A 14,023-nucleotide genomic window follows, 5' to 3' on the forward strand; every position below is an offset into this window, starting at 1 on the left:
TTTGATACCATAAACATATTGTGAAAGATACAATTACTTTCAGGTATAAAATACTCTAAATCTGCATATTCTATTTTGCTTATGCTGAGAATTTATATTGGCTTTACATTGTTTGACAGGGTGGTCTATTAATCTCCCCATGTCATCTTCAGTTATCATGAAGGCAATTTCTCTGTCAAATATGTACAACATCTAAGGGTAATGTCAACATGTTGTAACAAAGGGCCTTGCCAGAATTAATTTTAGCATTTGAACTTCCTGCTCTATTTTGGAATTTTCCTGTTCATTTTGGAGTTTAAACCAGCAAATGCATTGCCTTATTTCACAGCCTGAGAAGATTCTGTGTTATTTGGAATCAGACCTCAAAGAATTAATTAGACATCTTAATCTATGTTATTCAAATATTTCTGATCTTCTTGTAAAATCTTTAGGACTGAGGGGCAACTCTAGTTAGCACCTATCAACTGCACTAGGGAAAAAAATCAGATGATAAAAAGCGTAAGAATTTATAAAAAGTGTTATATGGCAGAAACAAAGAGTAGGAATCTTAAATTTAGGCAACTCTTTAGGTACCAGAAAATACTTCCTTCCTGGGTAAAAGTTTAGGACTGAAGAAAATGTCATCTTCAACAGTGAAAACATTCATTCAAATTCTGTGCCCCAAATTATTAAGAAATCCCTGAAAACAAAAAATGACTCTTACCCTTTCAACTCTTTTGCCACACTATATACATTTTCAGGGTAGAGACCACCTTACAGTTTGGGGGCGCTCGTTGTACTTTTCCTTAGGGAAGAGATGGTTGGCATCGTTTCCTGGCTGGGTATGATTCATTTATGTTCTTCCAGTTTTTTTTTCTCTGATCTCTTTTCTGTATATCTGTCAGTGGCGCTCTCCTGGGAGCAGCACGAGGCACTTCATTAATAAGAAGGGATTAAAGGAAAAGCCCTAGTCTCCTAATACACTTGGATAATTTGGTGCCATCCACAAGGCAATAGACCCCTGCTGCATAGATGTCATTAGAAAGGTACAATTTCATTACTTTTTACTGGCAGAGCCTTGAGTGAAATACAAAATATGTTGTCTTATATGCAGGAAAAAGAAATACTAAAGCTTTCATTCACTGCATGCCTCTAAACTGGTAGAATGCACAAACATATTTTATGTTTTTTGCATTTATAGTGCCTTTCTTTAGTAGTCCTCGAAATCATGCTTTTATTAAGCATTGAGCAAAATAAAGACTAAAAAAATTATTCATATTTTTAAATCCCAAATAAAATGTATATACTTTTTATTAACTAACATTTGTTTTGAATGTCTACTAAGTGCCATGCACACTCTGTTAGCTGCTGGAAAGCAAAGTACAAAAAAATCATTTATACTTTTTTTAATTTAACACTAACTTATTGAATGTTCTGACTGGAAGTAAGTGGAAAAGTGATTTATAAGAAGTGAAACACATGACTGAATAAAAATGATTATGAGCCAGTAAACTGTAAGCATACTGGGAAAATCTGTTTAACTTTTCCTTGTTAACCTAACTTATTTTTGAACTGTCATGTTTGCTGGTGGTTGATAGCATCATCTTTTGAGCTGGACCACCACTGATTTTGTCTTTAGTAGTATATTGTGCAAACATTTGAAAAGACAGGCATAAACCATCCTTAGAATTGCATCCTAGTTCCTAGAGATACTGCCTCAAGGGGGAAGCAATGTGCATCACTGGCATAGGGTGTGGTTTGCCACACCCCTGAAAAAGGGGCTTGGGATTTCAGCACCTGCTGGATAAAAAAAAAAAAAAAAAAAAATGACAGTGGTACTCCCAGATGCAACACTGGTGTGATGACTCTCTGGGAACCTTGCACACCACTTTCCTAGCACCGAAGAGAATCAGGTTTAATAGTGGTCCATTATCTCACTGCCACAGACACACGACTGCCATTAACACTGAAAAGTGGTGCACAGTTGGAACTGTGCGTGAGAGAAGAAAGCCCTTGATTATCAGCTATGTACAAGCTGCTCTTTGCAGTGATAAGTTTTTGCTTTACTACTAGCTTTTGTTCAGTGAAATTGATGTTTGCAGCTCTTTGTCTTAGATAAAGGTCACACTAGATGGCCGAGATGATAGAAACTGGGGTTTCCAGAGACCATTCTATTGACATAAAGCAAAAACAGTGCAGGCAAACCAAACTATTTTGACAAATAAATGATTTAGTAATGAAAATCTTTTAAAAATATGTTGGGCTATGTACAATATCCTTACAAATAAAAGATTGGTCATCTAGTCAGCTTTGAATACAGAATGTTCTGATATTCTCACTCTTTTATTTTGCAACCAAGTCTTTCTCGTCTCTCATACATTTTAATTCATTAAAATATCATCACACGTGCAGTGAAGATAATCAACTAATTTCATGAGAAGTGAGAGAGCATCAGAGATTGGGACTGGGCAGAAGCAGTTTACACCTTCTAGAACAAACAGAGTTTAATAATCAACAAAAAAGTCAGAACTCACCTAGTTATGTTCTTGTTATAAAAAACATGTCTTAGCTAATGTTTAAATATAGATAACCAAAATTACAAACAAATAAAACCCCCAGTTTTTCCAATAAGTTAAAAAAAAGCAAAGTGGTTAAATGGTTAAAGGTTTAAACTATTAACCTCATGTGGTATATTTGAGGATGTGCACTGAAAACAGATAAACTATTTGATACCAAAATTCAGATTTCCATTTTCCTTGTGATTTTTGTATGATGATGGTGATTTCTTCTTCACCCCCATAAGACCTTACAAATCTGTTTATCCTGAATGTGAATAGGTGTCCCTTGTAAGTTGGATGTCTTATTAGGTAGCACTACTAAGTATACTGGGTTTCTGGACATTATTCAAATATCTGGAATTTAATTCCATATTACCTGGGGCATCGACGAGGAGGAAAGAATATTATGAATTAGAGTTTGAGTTGCAAGTTGGGTATTTGAAATACAAATGGAAATAATTCATTAGCAATGACCCTAGTTACTATTCTTTTGCCAAGGTAGTTTATAAGTAAGAGATTGCCCATAAAAGAGCTTGTTATATTTCCTCTCTTGAATATGCATGACTCTGCCATACTGTATTCTGCCATTGATAAACCTGATTTAATGTAATAAATACTCAAATGAGAATTAATGATACCAATCCATGGTAGAAGAGGAATAAGCTGATAGGTTTATCTATATTTTCTGTCAGGCAAGACAACCAAATTTTGATACACATTTTAAATTGATTATTAACGGGTGACAACCAGATAAACTAGATATATATTTGTTTTGGGGAGACTTTCAAAATATTTCTCATTTAGGTTTTGAATTCACAATGTTTTTTTCCACTCCTCCTTGGTAAATAATAAAATATTTATCATCTAGACTGAGTAATATGACATGGACCAACAAACTGCGCATGTCTAATTTATAACAAATCTGTTTCCTTAATGTGTGGAAGGAAATCCGAGGATAGTTCTAAGGGTTCTTGTCTGCTTTCAGCGCTATCTTCTAGTCATACTGAAGACAACACCTCTCCAGATGGGTCTTTCCCCTTCTTTTCCTCACCTCGGTCAATGTCAATCACATGCACCACTCCAGGTTTTAGAATCAAGTCGTCAGTCTCCACCTGACTCCTGTTGTCCTCCACCTCCATGTAGCTCCCTTTCGTTTGCTGGGCAGCTTTGCTGAAGGCTTCTTTAAAACGACGTTTGAGTTCAACATCTGGACAGAAGACATATTCATAAAGTCCACCAGCAAGGACAGCTCCTATTATCGGTCCAACCCAGTATATCTGGGGGAAAGAGGGAAGAATTAAAGAGTTTAAGTAGAGAAAAACTATTGTTTTGAACAATTCATGAATATAGAATTTAGCTGGTTTAAATTAAGAGAGGGTCATGTATGGGTCACGCATAAGAAAGAGGAAAATTGAACAGAATATAAAAAAGTACATCAGATCCATATCAGAGGTCCACATTTTGCTAAATAACTTTTGAATAGAAAATTAAAAAAAAACCCTGTTTTTCTCTTCCTGCTTTTATTAATTACATTCTTTCCATTTTCTGACAATCCTTAAAGTAAAGATAGCTCTTCTTGGGTGGTATTGAAAATTAAGGAGACACAAAGAAGTCTTCGACTAAAATAGAAAAAAAAAAAAGAAATTCTGGAGAGTACTTACCTTAGTTTCTTAAATTGCTATTTTACATTGGTTTTCTGCATAATCACAGTCATAGTCAAGATTTTATCATTTGGAGCATTAGTTATTCAGTACAGCATGATAAACAAAATCCCAGCTCCACAATTTAGCAATTTTGTGAGTGTTTGCATCAGTTACTTCTTAAATCTTAATTTTCTCATCTGCAAAATGAGGATTGTAATAATACATGCCTCATGAGTTATCAGGATTAAACTGAAATAGTACTTGTAAAATTCTTAATAGTTCAATTTCATAGTAACCTGCTCCATTCCATGTTTCCTAGACAAGTTAAAGATGAAGTGACCAGCTTGGCTATAAGTCATTATCATTTATGTTACACGCTTTTCCTCTCTAAAATTTGGTGATTTAATTGAAAATCTAATGGTTTGTTCATTACTTTTCTCACAGAGTGCTTTCATCTCATGGTTCTTACGATGGTAAGTTGGTGAAAAACCCTGTACTGAGTTTTTGGGTGACAATTATCTGAAGATTAGCAATTCTGTAGAATTTTTAATTCAATAAATGGAAGCTTTTATCACATCGGTTATTATGTCTAGAATAAATTAAGTTTTCAGCTTGGGTGAAACTTCGACAGTTGCTTTAGAGCACAATATTAGATATTCACTCAACAGATTCACTTGGGCAACAGAAACCCTGTTAAATATTAGAAATATTAGAATATTAGAATATTCATTCAACACATTCACTTGGGCAACAGAAACCCTGTTTATTGAATGCTGTTTCTGAGCCAGCTTAGCCCTTTTCTCATATTAACTCATTTAATTCTAACAATTACTTTTGAGGTAGATATTATTATCTCCACTTTATGAGTAAGAAAACTCTGAGAGGGTAAGATGCTTACTTAATATTTCATGCTTAGCAAGTGGATGAGCTGAGATTTCAGGTCTGTCTGCATTCAACCTCTCTTGAACTAAATAGCCTGTTTTTGACTACACTGTAGTTCTCTCATTTGAAAAAAAAAAAATGTGATGAATGCTTCTGGCTTAAGACACTCTCCAGTAATTAATATTGCAGCCTCTTCATTGCAAAATCAAAAGAAAGTTCAAACTTTAAGCTGAAGATGAACACATATACTCAACAAGGAAACAGTTGGTAGAGTGGCTGCAGGAACCAAGTTCCTTATCATGAACATGAAAGAAACCAAGTGAAAGTTTACCTTCTCTATGCCCTTTCAAAGGAGCCTTCCTCTGAATGTCTTTACTCTTTGTTCCTTTGGCAAGATGTCCTTAGATATGTTCTATTCCACAAGCTACAAATCTAACAAGAAAGACTTGGGACTGCTGAATAATCACACTTCCCTGAAACACCTCTGAATAACACATCTAGCTGCATGATCTCAAAAATAAATCTCAATTTCAAGTTGCTATTCCAAAACAAAGTCATAACATACTTTGAAAATCTTTTGAGGTTTATAAAAGTGAAGAACTTTTAGTGTTAAAAGTGTAAGAAATACACAAAAGTATAAGGAAGAAAACTAAAATAATGTCATCAATATTTTTGTGTTATTTCTAGTCTATCTATCTATCTATCTATTGGCAAATAAACTTTGATTTAGTTCTAAATTTCACACACTGTTGCTACAAAATAAACATCCATTTTGAGTAGGTTTAAGTTTTTGATGAAACGAGAAGGGGAAAACTTTGATTCAAGCAACAATCTTAGTTTTCCTAGTCTTTAAATTATAACTAGTTTACCACAACTAACAAGTAATTAATAAAAATGTACTTTCATCCACATTTTAAAGTCTTTACAAAGAAAATGAAAAGTCACATTTTTCTAATTTTTAATTATAAAAATAGTTTGAATTAAGTAATTTGGACTGAAAGTTGTACTTTAGCATAAGATCTACATATTGGCCATTAAATATTTTCATTCCTCTTAATGTGGCAAATCATCTGAGATAAAAATTTTGAAATATCAGCGGCAAAATGACCAATCTCCTGGATAATATTGTCGACTAAGCCTTTGCCTGTCTGAGTCCAAATCTTGCTTTTGAACACTGACTCAAAGGCTGTTATTTAATAGTGTAGATTACTCGTAAAAACTTGATACACTTTTCTTAGAACTGAATGCATGTTGCAGTGGTGCAATTTCTTCTAATTTGCAATGTACTCCATGACTGAGTGGTTGTGACGGGGTCAACAAGCCCTGTATGCATGAGATTGAAACACAAGTGACATAGTAATAAATTAAAAGTTAGAAAATAGCATCACAACATATACATGACAATAAAACAGCCCCGGTTGAGGCTGGCTTACATAGGCCTCATATTTTTATTGATTATCGAAAATTTGTGTGTGAGTGGCCTTCAACACTACTACATTTGTCATTTAAGTAATTTAAATTCTTTTTTTTGTAAGAAGCAATTGAAATAAAATTGGTCGTGATGTTTAAAAATCTGCTCTTCAGAAGCACTGCTGCCACTTTAATAAGTAGATGAAGCATGAGACTGAAAAGTACACCTTTTCTGAAAGTGATTTATTTTTCAAGCTATGGTTACGGTGATAATAGTGTAAACATTTGTACCATTTATTCCTCACCATTTGCAGTTCAAGTGCTTCCAAGTCACATACTATTAATTGGGTTCCTGATTTTGTAAACAAAAAAAGGTAAATATTTTCGCTATGGGCAGTGCTTTAAAGCATGTTTTTCATTTTTTTCTTCATCTTCTTTTTTACAAGTATATTTTCTGTTATTGCCAGGAAGCCTTTACTTTCAATTATTTAAAAACCATATTCACTACACTATCCTGATTTTAACTTGTTCCGCATAGGCAACCTCCATGTATGGTACATTCTGCAGCAGTCCGTCAGATACAGTGCCCAGAGCAGTGATAAACAAAATAAAACAAAAACCGAAAACTATTACTAAAGGCCCAAAACAGATATAAGATGAGATGTTTTGCAGCAGATCTGTGCTAGTCTCTCCCTAGTTTTTATGAAAGATGTAATAAAGTGGGGGCTCAAGGTTGGGAGGAAGTAAGAGAAACTAGTGAGCAAAATGATGGGGAAAAAAAAGCTTCATGGGTAATTGTCCTCAATATGATAGTTACCCAGTGGTTTTCCCAATTTCCCATGATAACTGCAGGTCCAAAAGATCGGGCGGGGTTCATGCTGGCACCAGTGTAATTGATCTGTAGGGAAAAAGAAAACAATTTCAGACATTACTGAAACAGGGCTACTAACAGGTATCATTCATTGCAACTTCCTACCATTTGCAATGGTAACTAACCAAGAAACGGTGGAAGTGTCAAGATGTTAGCAGCCAGATCAGCATTCTCATCACAAAGTTAGTAAGATAATCACCTAAAATGGACAGATGTGGCTGGATACTAAAAAACTACAGCTGTAAAAGACATTTCCAGGCCAGCTCTAGGGTGAGGATAAATGAAATAGATCAATTATTTAAACGGACTTGGAAACTTACTGCAAATAAATGTCCAATTGCAACAGAAAATCCAATTGCTAAAGCTATTGAGCCAGTGACATCAGTTCGTTTAGAATCACAGCTGGCAAAAATTGTAAACACCAACTGAAATGTGATTATCAACTCCACCAGGAGACCGTGACCAGCAGTAAGATTTCCATGAACCTAGAAAGAGAAGAATATCATTTGAGTTGAAGCAAGAATATCCTTTCTATGATAACATATCATTGAGAAAGGCATATTTTATCCCTGTAAAAACTGATGGTCGAGTGTTCTATTTTACCCCCAATTGAGACACTACTCCTCAACCCCCCAAAAAAGAAGAAATAAATTTCTGCTCATTTTGGGCCATCATAGTTAGTTAATTACTCCTACAATTACCAAGTAGGAGTTTATGTTGAATGTCCTTTTCTACAAAGGAAGCAAAATGGGCCACTGTTGCACTTAACTTCTAAAAGAGTTTCTTGAGAGTTTTATAATTTTATAAGGCAATGATTAAATCTATTCATTGGGTTTAAATTAATTAGTTAAAATTTAAACCATGTGTGGTTTTTTTAATCAGCCTTGCTACTGAGTTAACAAATGATATTCCTAATTGGCTAGCTAAGAAGCAAACTAGGATCAAATGTCAATTTACTTTTTTAAGTGTGACCCTTAATGTAGATCATTTAAAATCTCATGGACATGACAAGAAACAAGTTGTTCCTTCTGCTAGTGAATCAACAAGTAATTGTAATAAAAATGTCTTATGCTAAATATGTGGTCAATTTAGTCACTGGGATGAGAGAAAGAGAGAGAGAGAGGAAAAAAGCCAATACAATTTTTGTGTCACCCAGACTTAGTAATATTCAAGTCACTCAAGAGCAATGATTTCATATAGATACAGTCAATGTTGCCAGAATTAGTTTTTACCCTTATCAAGAATCATCAGAAATTCCCTGGGAATAAATGAGCAAATTTAGGAAGGTCTCTCAGGTCACCAGGGTGTCATTGAGTAGAGTCTGCAAGAAACCTGGAAACCTAGTTTGAAAATAAAAGCTAAAGATGCTACCGTGGTGACCCCTAAGCCCCCCACCACACTGGGAGGTGTGACGAGGTAGAGAATCCCCGCTCCGATGATGGCGCCCAGACACTGGGCTGCGATGTAGAACACAGACTTGGCGAGGCTAATCTTCCTGGTGCACACCATGGCCACCGTCACAGCAGGGTTGATGTGGCCGCCACTGATGTGGCCGAAGCACTGCACCATAGTGGCAATGCTTAGTCCGAAGCAAAGGGAGATAAGGACCATGTCGACGGGTAAGGGCTTTTCCGTTCCCCCCCAGTTGATGGTGGATCCCAGGCTGAGGAGAACAAAAATAAGCATAGCCAGAAATTCCGCTGTGACTGCCTTCCAGAAAGCTTGAGTCCAGACCCCTTTGAAGGCCACCATGATGCTTTCTCTTCTACACAATGGTCCACACTTACTGAAAAGGAAAAACAAAACTGCATCAAAAGCTACCAAACCAAGGTTTATGAGTTCAGGTGAAGACACCAGACCTGCAATCTTGCCTTACTGCGGGTGAAGGCGTCCCAAAGGTAATTTAGATACCAAGAAAGAATGCTACTGGAAAATCTCTTTAATTGATTAATTGTGTCCTTAATTAATAGTCAATAGATTGTTATTCTAGTTTTCTTTGATTTAATATTCAAAGATTCAACTTATCTGAATTGTTCCTAGAATGGAAAATGTCTAAATCAAGTTCCTTAAAGAATTAAGAATAAAACATATTTACCCTGCAGTTAATTCCCTCAGAGCAAGTTTTTACGTTTCAATGTGCTTTGTAATGCCATTTCTATTTTGAACACAAAGCAGTAAGACAGGGAGGTTTTTCTTCAGTTTTGTACTTTATTGCTCAAAAATGGCATTCTAAAAATGGATTTGCAGGGCTCCAATTCTCCCTCCTCTCTCCTCCAGTCTCCCAGAGACTCTAGATTAAAGAGAGACCTGCTAGGAAGCCAGGAATACTGGAAGTTTGTCTTTCCAGAAGGTAAATTCGTTGGGGAATGGGGAGCTCACGGTGACTGGCAGGGGCGGTGGGATCAAGCAGTGCCCGAGCTGGGACGGGGATCCTCCCTTCCTCCCCCCACCGTCTCCAGGCAGATGGAGGAGTCCTAGGGACTCTGTGCGCGCCACTCTGGTCCCGACGCGCGGCGCTAGGAAGCGTCCCCCTTGGGCGCCAGGGGAGCTGGAGCGCTTCTCAAAAGGCGGGAGAGTGGCCATTCTCGAGCAGGTTCCAGGCTCACGGCCAGCGGCGAGGTGGACAAACCGCAGCAGGTCAGCCCGGACCTGCGCCCCCGTCCCCTCCCGCCAGCCCCTGGTCTCCGTGTTGCTTTTGCAGTGTTAGAGGACAGTCCCTCCTCCTACCTGCTCCTCTCTCAATCCCTGTCGTTACCCCTCAGATAAACTTCCAAAGATATCTAGGAGGCCCAGCGCATGCACGCAGAGACCCAGGCACCCTGCCCGCCCTTCAGGGGCAGCCAAGCGCAGCTGACAGCGAATGAGGCAGACCTGTGGAAGGCAAGTGTGCAAAGGGGGTGTGGCAAGGGACACTGTGGTCCTTGAAGTAGAAGCCTCCATTGAAAAATGTAGTTCTCTAGTTTCTCCGTGGTGGCTTTGTCTTACTTTAGCTTGGCCCTAGAAGACGGGCATGTTTCTACCTGGAGGAGCTTGTGTGTGTGTTTTTGGGGGCGGGGTGGGGCTTAGGTGCCGGGAAGGGGGTGTGGGAGGATGAGGAGAAAAAGGGCTCCCTTTGAGAGTGAAGACACTTTCTTCCTCCAATGCATTTTCCTCTTAGTGCCTGAAGACCTTTGGAGCTGAGAAGGGATAGGGTTTGAGGATATGAATTCCAACTGCTCATTCTGGAAAGAACTGACTTTTACCCACTCACCCCATTATTCAAGACATTTGCCCTTATCCTTTGCCTGTGAATAGCAGGAAGCGTGAAGGAGTATGGAGAGCATTTAGCAGAGACTCTAATCACAGAGGGCTATAAAAAGAGTTAGGCAAAAAAGCCAAGTATTTTAACAGATTAGAGTTATTGCAGCCTTCCCCTTGGTATATTACTGAGTGATCCATTATTCGTTGTCCCCCCATTATTCGCTCTCCTCAGGAACTGGGTTCTGGATGAGCAGTGGGGAAATGCTCTGCCAAAAAGGGCTAGGGGAACTCTCTCTTGACCTTGAGGATCTCAACTCAGCCTCTGGTTTGCTATGGGGCTTTGCTTCAGAGTTGGAAAGAGAAACTCATTTTCTGCCCAAGCCCAGGTGGCTCCAGAAGGGGAACAGCCAGCCCTGTCCCAAGTGTCTGCTGCCCAAATGAACGCCTATAAGTGAATCATGTAATTATGGAAAACCCCAGCTGGGAGGACAATGACATCACATTTCCCAGAGGAAGAGAAAATAGAGATAAATACGGCGCTTGGAATGGGGCAGGGAGGATGCCCTGGGAGAGACATTAAAAATCTCCCAAAAGGAAAGAAACTCAGCTTGCAAATTGAAAAAGAAGTTCTCAGGGTGGATTCTGAACTCACCAGCAGCCCCACCGCTATAGCCGAGATGTTAAGGGGGCAAGGTGCTGTCACAGGTGCTGGTCGTCTGTGGCCGGATTTAATGGGAAAAAGGCAGCGGACAAAGCGCGGGTGGGCAAGAAGCACAGGTCCCTTTTCTGCAGCACAGACCCCCGGCAGAGGCGGGCCCTGGGAAAAGGCCGCCTCCCTGCTGCACCCCTTCTTCCCTCACTTTCCCCAGTTCCCTGAGCTCTCTCTCCCTGCTTACTTTCCCATGCACATGTCTCTCTCTCCAGAGACCTAATTTAAGTAATCCGGTTGCTCTTTCAGCTTCAAATTTTCATCAGCCAGAGAAATTTAAAAGGCCCCAAACAGATAAATATACTCCTTAAGAGTGCATTTAGCTTTTCTTGAAAGCCCACAAAATCTGATCTCCTTCCAGGGCAGAGCGACCAGCCTCAGTGGGTGGCGAACCCCAAAGTTCCTTGGCACCTTATACATACCTTTTGCCTTACGAATGCTCACCCTAGCGGCTCTCATGGCCCCCTGCCATTAGCATCAACGTTCTTTTCCATGTTCACACTCACTGGAAATGGATCAACACCATTTGTTTTGCTTCTTTTGCCCCGGAACAAAGGGGGTTTGTTGATATGCCCAGATTGTACTGAACTAAACACATTTCTTTCTAGCTAAACTCCCAGCCTGATTCACTTCTGGACAGTTGAGCCCCTGAGTAAGTAATTTTTCTGATGAAAAATATCGCAGATAGATTTATCTCTATAGCGTCGTTGCCCTGTGCTCTCACCGGTCTCAAATATATGGAGAATTTTGCTACAAAGCATCCTTTTCTTCTACCTTCCCTATGCCTCTCTTATGAACATGCCCAGGACTTGTATCTAAAGAACCGCCCACCTGCCCTATAGTTTTCTTCTAGATTTTGCCAGAGAAGGCACAAATATCTGTAATAAAAGAGAGTTTCATCTTTTGGCCCTGAGCGTTGTTTCCTTAAGGCAAAGAAGGACTTACCCCCACCGCCTTGCTGCGGGTCTGTCACTCATGCCTTCCCTGGCCAGAGTGCAGCTCTCATTGCCTGCCCGCAGCTCTCAGTGAGCTGGGAGTCAGATTACGGCCACTTGTCTGATTGGGTTCTTGGAGTTTAGGGGTGGAAAGATTCTGCACCATGTGGCAATCACTAAGTTATATTTGAACTTGAAATAACTTTTCTCTACCTGATCACTATAGACACACAGCATTTCAGAAACACAAAACATTGTGTTATGTTTCTTTAGCTGGTAATCTTTGAAAAAGAGGCTTTCCCCAAATCTTTACCAGAGTTCTTCCTACCACAGAGCACTGGTGAGACTTTGTCTTGTTTGGTTATGTGTTGTAGTTGAAATTGGGCAACTATGAGAACATAGATTTACATTACCAAGCAATTGAGGTTAATTGAGCAGCCGCAGTGCATTTGTTTTTGAGCAGAAGTAGCCAATGGCTTTTATTTTGGAGTTTTTGATCTGAAAAGCAGCATTTTAAGCACAATAGATAACTGCAGGTCCATTTGTAACCTGGACAGCACTGATTTGGATAATAGGAAAAATAGAAAATAGAAAAAATAGGACAAATAAGAAATAAGTACTTCAGGAGGCTCGCCTGGCTGTTATGTTAATAACAGTTGTTGGGCAAGAAGTAGTAAATTTAAAAAATATATAGAGATTGAGTGGGGACAAAATTATCAGGAACTGTAGGTAAATTCGATATCAAAAAAGATAGGGACAGGACTGACTACATCATTTGTGAACTCCAGTGCAAAATGAATGCAGGGGTCTTTGTTTAAAATTAAGAATTTCAAGATTGCAACAGCAGGACATTAACACAGAGTGTGGGGTCCTTTTAAGTGTGGCCCTGCGCAACGACCCAGGTTGTGTGTCCATGAAGGCACTCCCCCGCACTGAGGAGCTTATGAACTTTGGTAGGTCTGAGAATTAGCTGCCTGCATTGCCATCTCAATTGTTTTTCTTTAAATGGACCTCAGGTGCCTATAATTAGAATAATCATAATCCTTGGTTTATGACACTTTGTTGTCACTGGCACATATATGGCTCTTTTATTGTATAATAGTTAATTAATTATGTTTTAATAATACAATGAACATCTGTCGGTGCTCAACCCTATGATTAGAACTGTGATCACTCACATCTTCCTATGGGAGCTTCTCAATCTCTGCTCTGCCTCTCCACCTGCCATCTCATTTCAGCTCAGAGCACTTTTCAGAATGAAGTGTGGCAAGGAAGACATACAGAAGGGAGAAGTGTAAAAGCTATCATACTTTCACATCATAGTTTTAATTTTTTGTTTGCTTGTCTCATAAGGTTACTTGAGACTTGGGAATGAGTGAAAAGCTCTCATTAGAAAGAGGAATTAAATAAAGTTTTGACTGTGAATTTCAGAGGAGCACTTTATTACTGTTTCAAGCATTCTCAGATAACAAGATTAAATTTACATCCTTAAGAATGCGGTTGCACATCAATGATTGTCCTCCAGGGGTTTTAGCCTTCTTAAAATGTGCTCCCTGAAAGAATAAATCCTGATGAGAAGAAAAGGGGGAATTTACGTGAATCCACACACACACACACACAAACACTTAAAACATTCACAGTGATTCTTAAAGCTGTTTACCATTCAGATTTTTAAATGCGATTTTTAAAAAGGTGCCAAATGTTTTTTAAAGAATTTGAAAACTTTGATTTTTTAGGCAGATATGCTACAGGTACTTGCTCTGACCCTAAGAACATTGAGTCAGAAGTGTTTGTGA

General features: G+C 38.7%; 1 protein-coding gene across 2 annotated transcripts; it reads right to left on the minus strand.

The window, feature by feature from the left end:
* Positions 1-1,419: 1,419 nt before the first annotated feature.
* AQP4 (aquaporin 4) lies at positions 1,420-12,446 on the minus strand. 2 transcript variants are annotated; one of them, XM_016160084.2, is made up of 5 exons: positions 12,238-12,446; positions 8,715-9,129; positions 7,664-7,828; positions 7,290-7,370; positions 1,420-3,814 (listed from the first exon to the last, which is right to left on the minus strand). In XM_016160084.2, the coding sequence occupies exons 1-5, from the start codon at positions 12,267-12,269 to the stop codon at positions 3,536-3,538; spliced, it is 972 nt and encodes a 323-aa protein (XP_016015570.1). In that variant the 5' UTR covers positions 12,270-12,446; the 3' UTR covers positions 1,420-3,535. The 2 variants fall into 2 exon arrangements, with proteins under 2 accessions (XP_016015570.1, XP_016015572.1); XM_016160086.2 differs by lacking the exon at positions 12,238-12,446 and adding an exon at positions 11,236-11,501.
* Between the last annotated feature and the right edge of the window lie 1,577 nt (positions 12,447-14,023).

Source organism: Rousettus aegyptiacus, unplaced genomic scaffold (genome assembly GCF_014176215.1).
Source record: "Rousettus aegyptiacus isolate mRouAeg1 unplaced genomic scaffold, mRouAeg1.p scaffold_m13_p_12, whole genome shotgun sequence".
In the NCBI taxonomy this organism is placed as follows: Eukaryota; Metazoa; Chordata; class Mammalia; order Chiroptera; family Pteropodidae; genus Rousettus; species Rousettus aegyptiacus.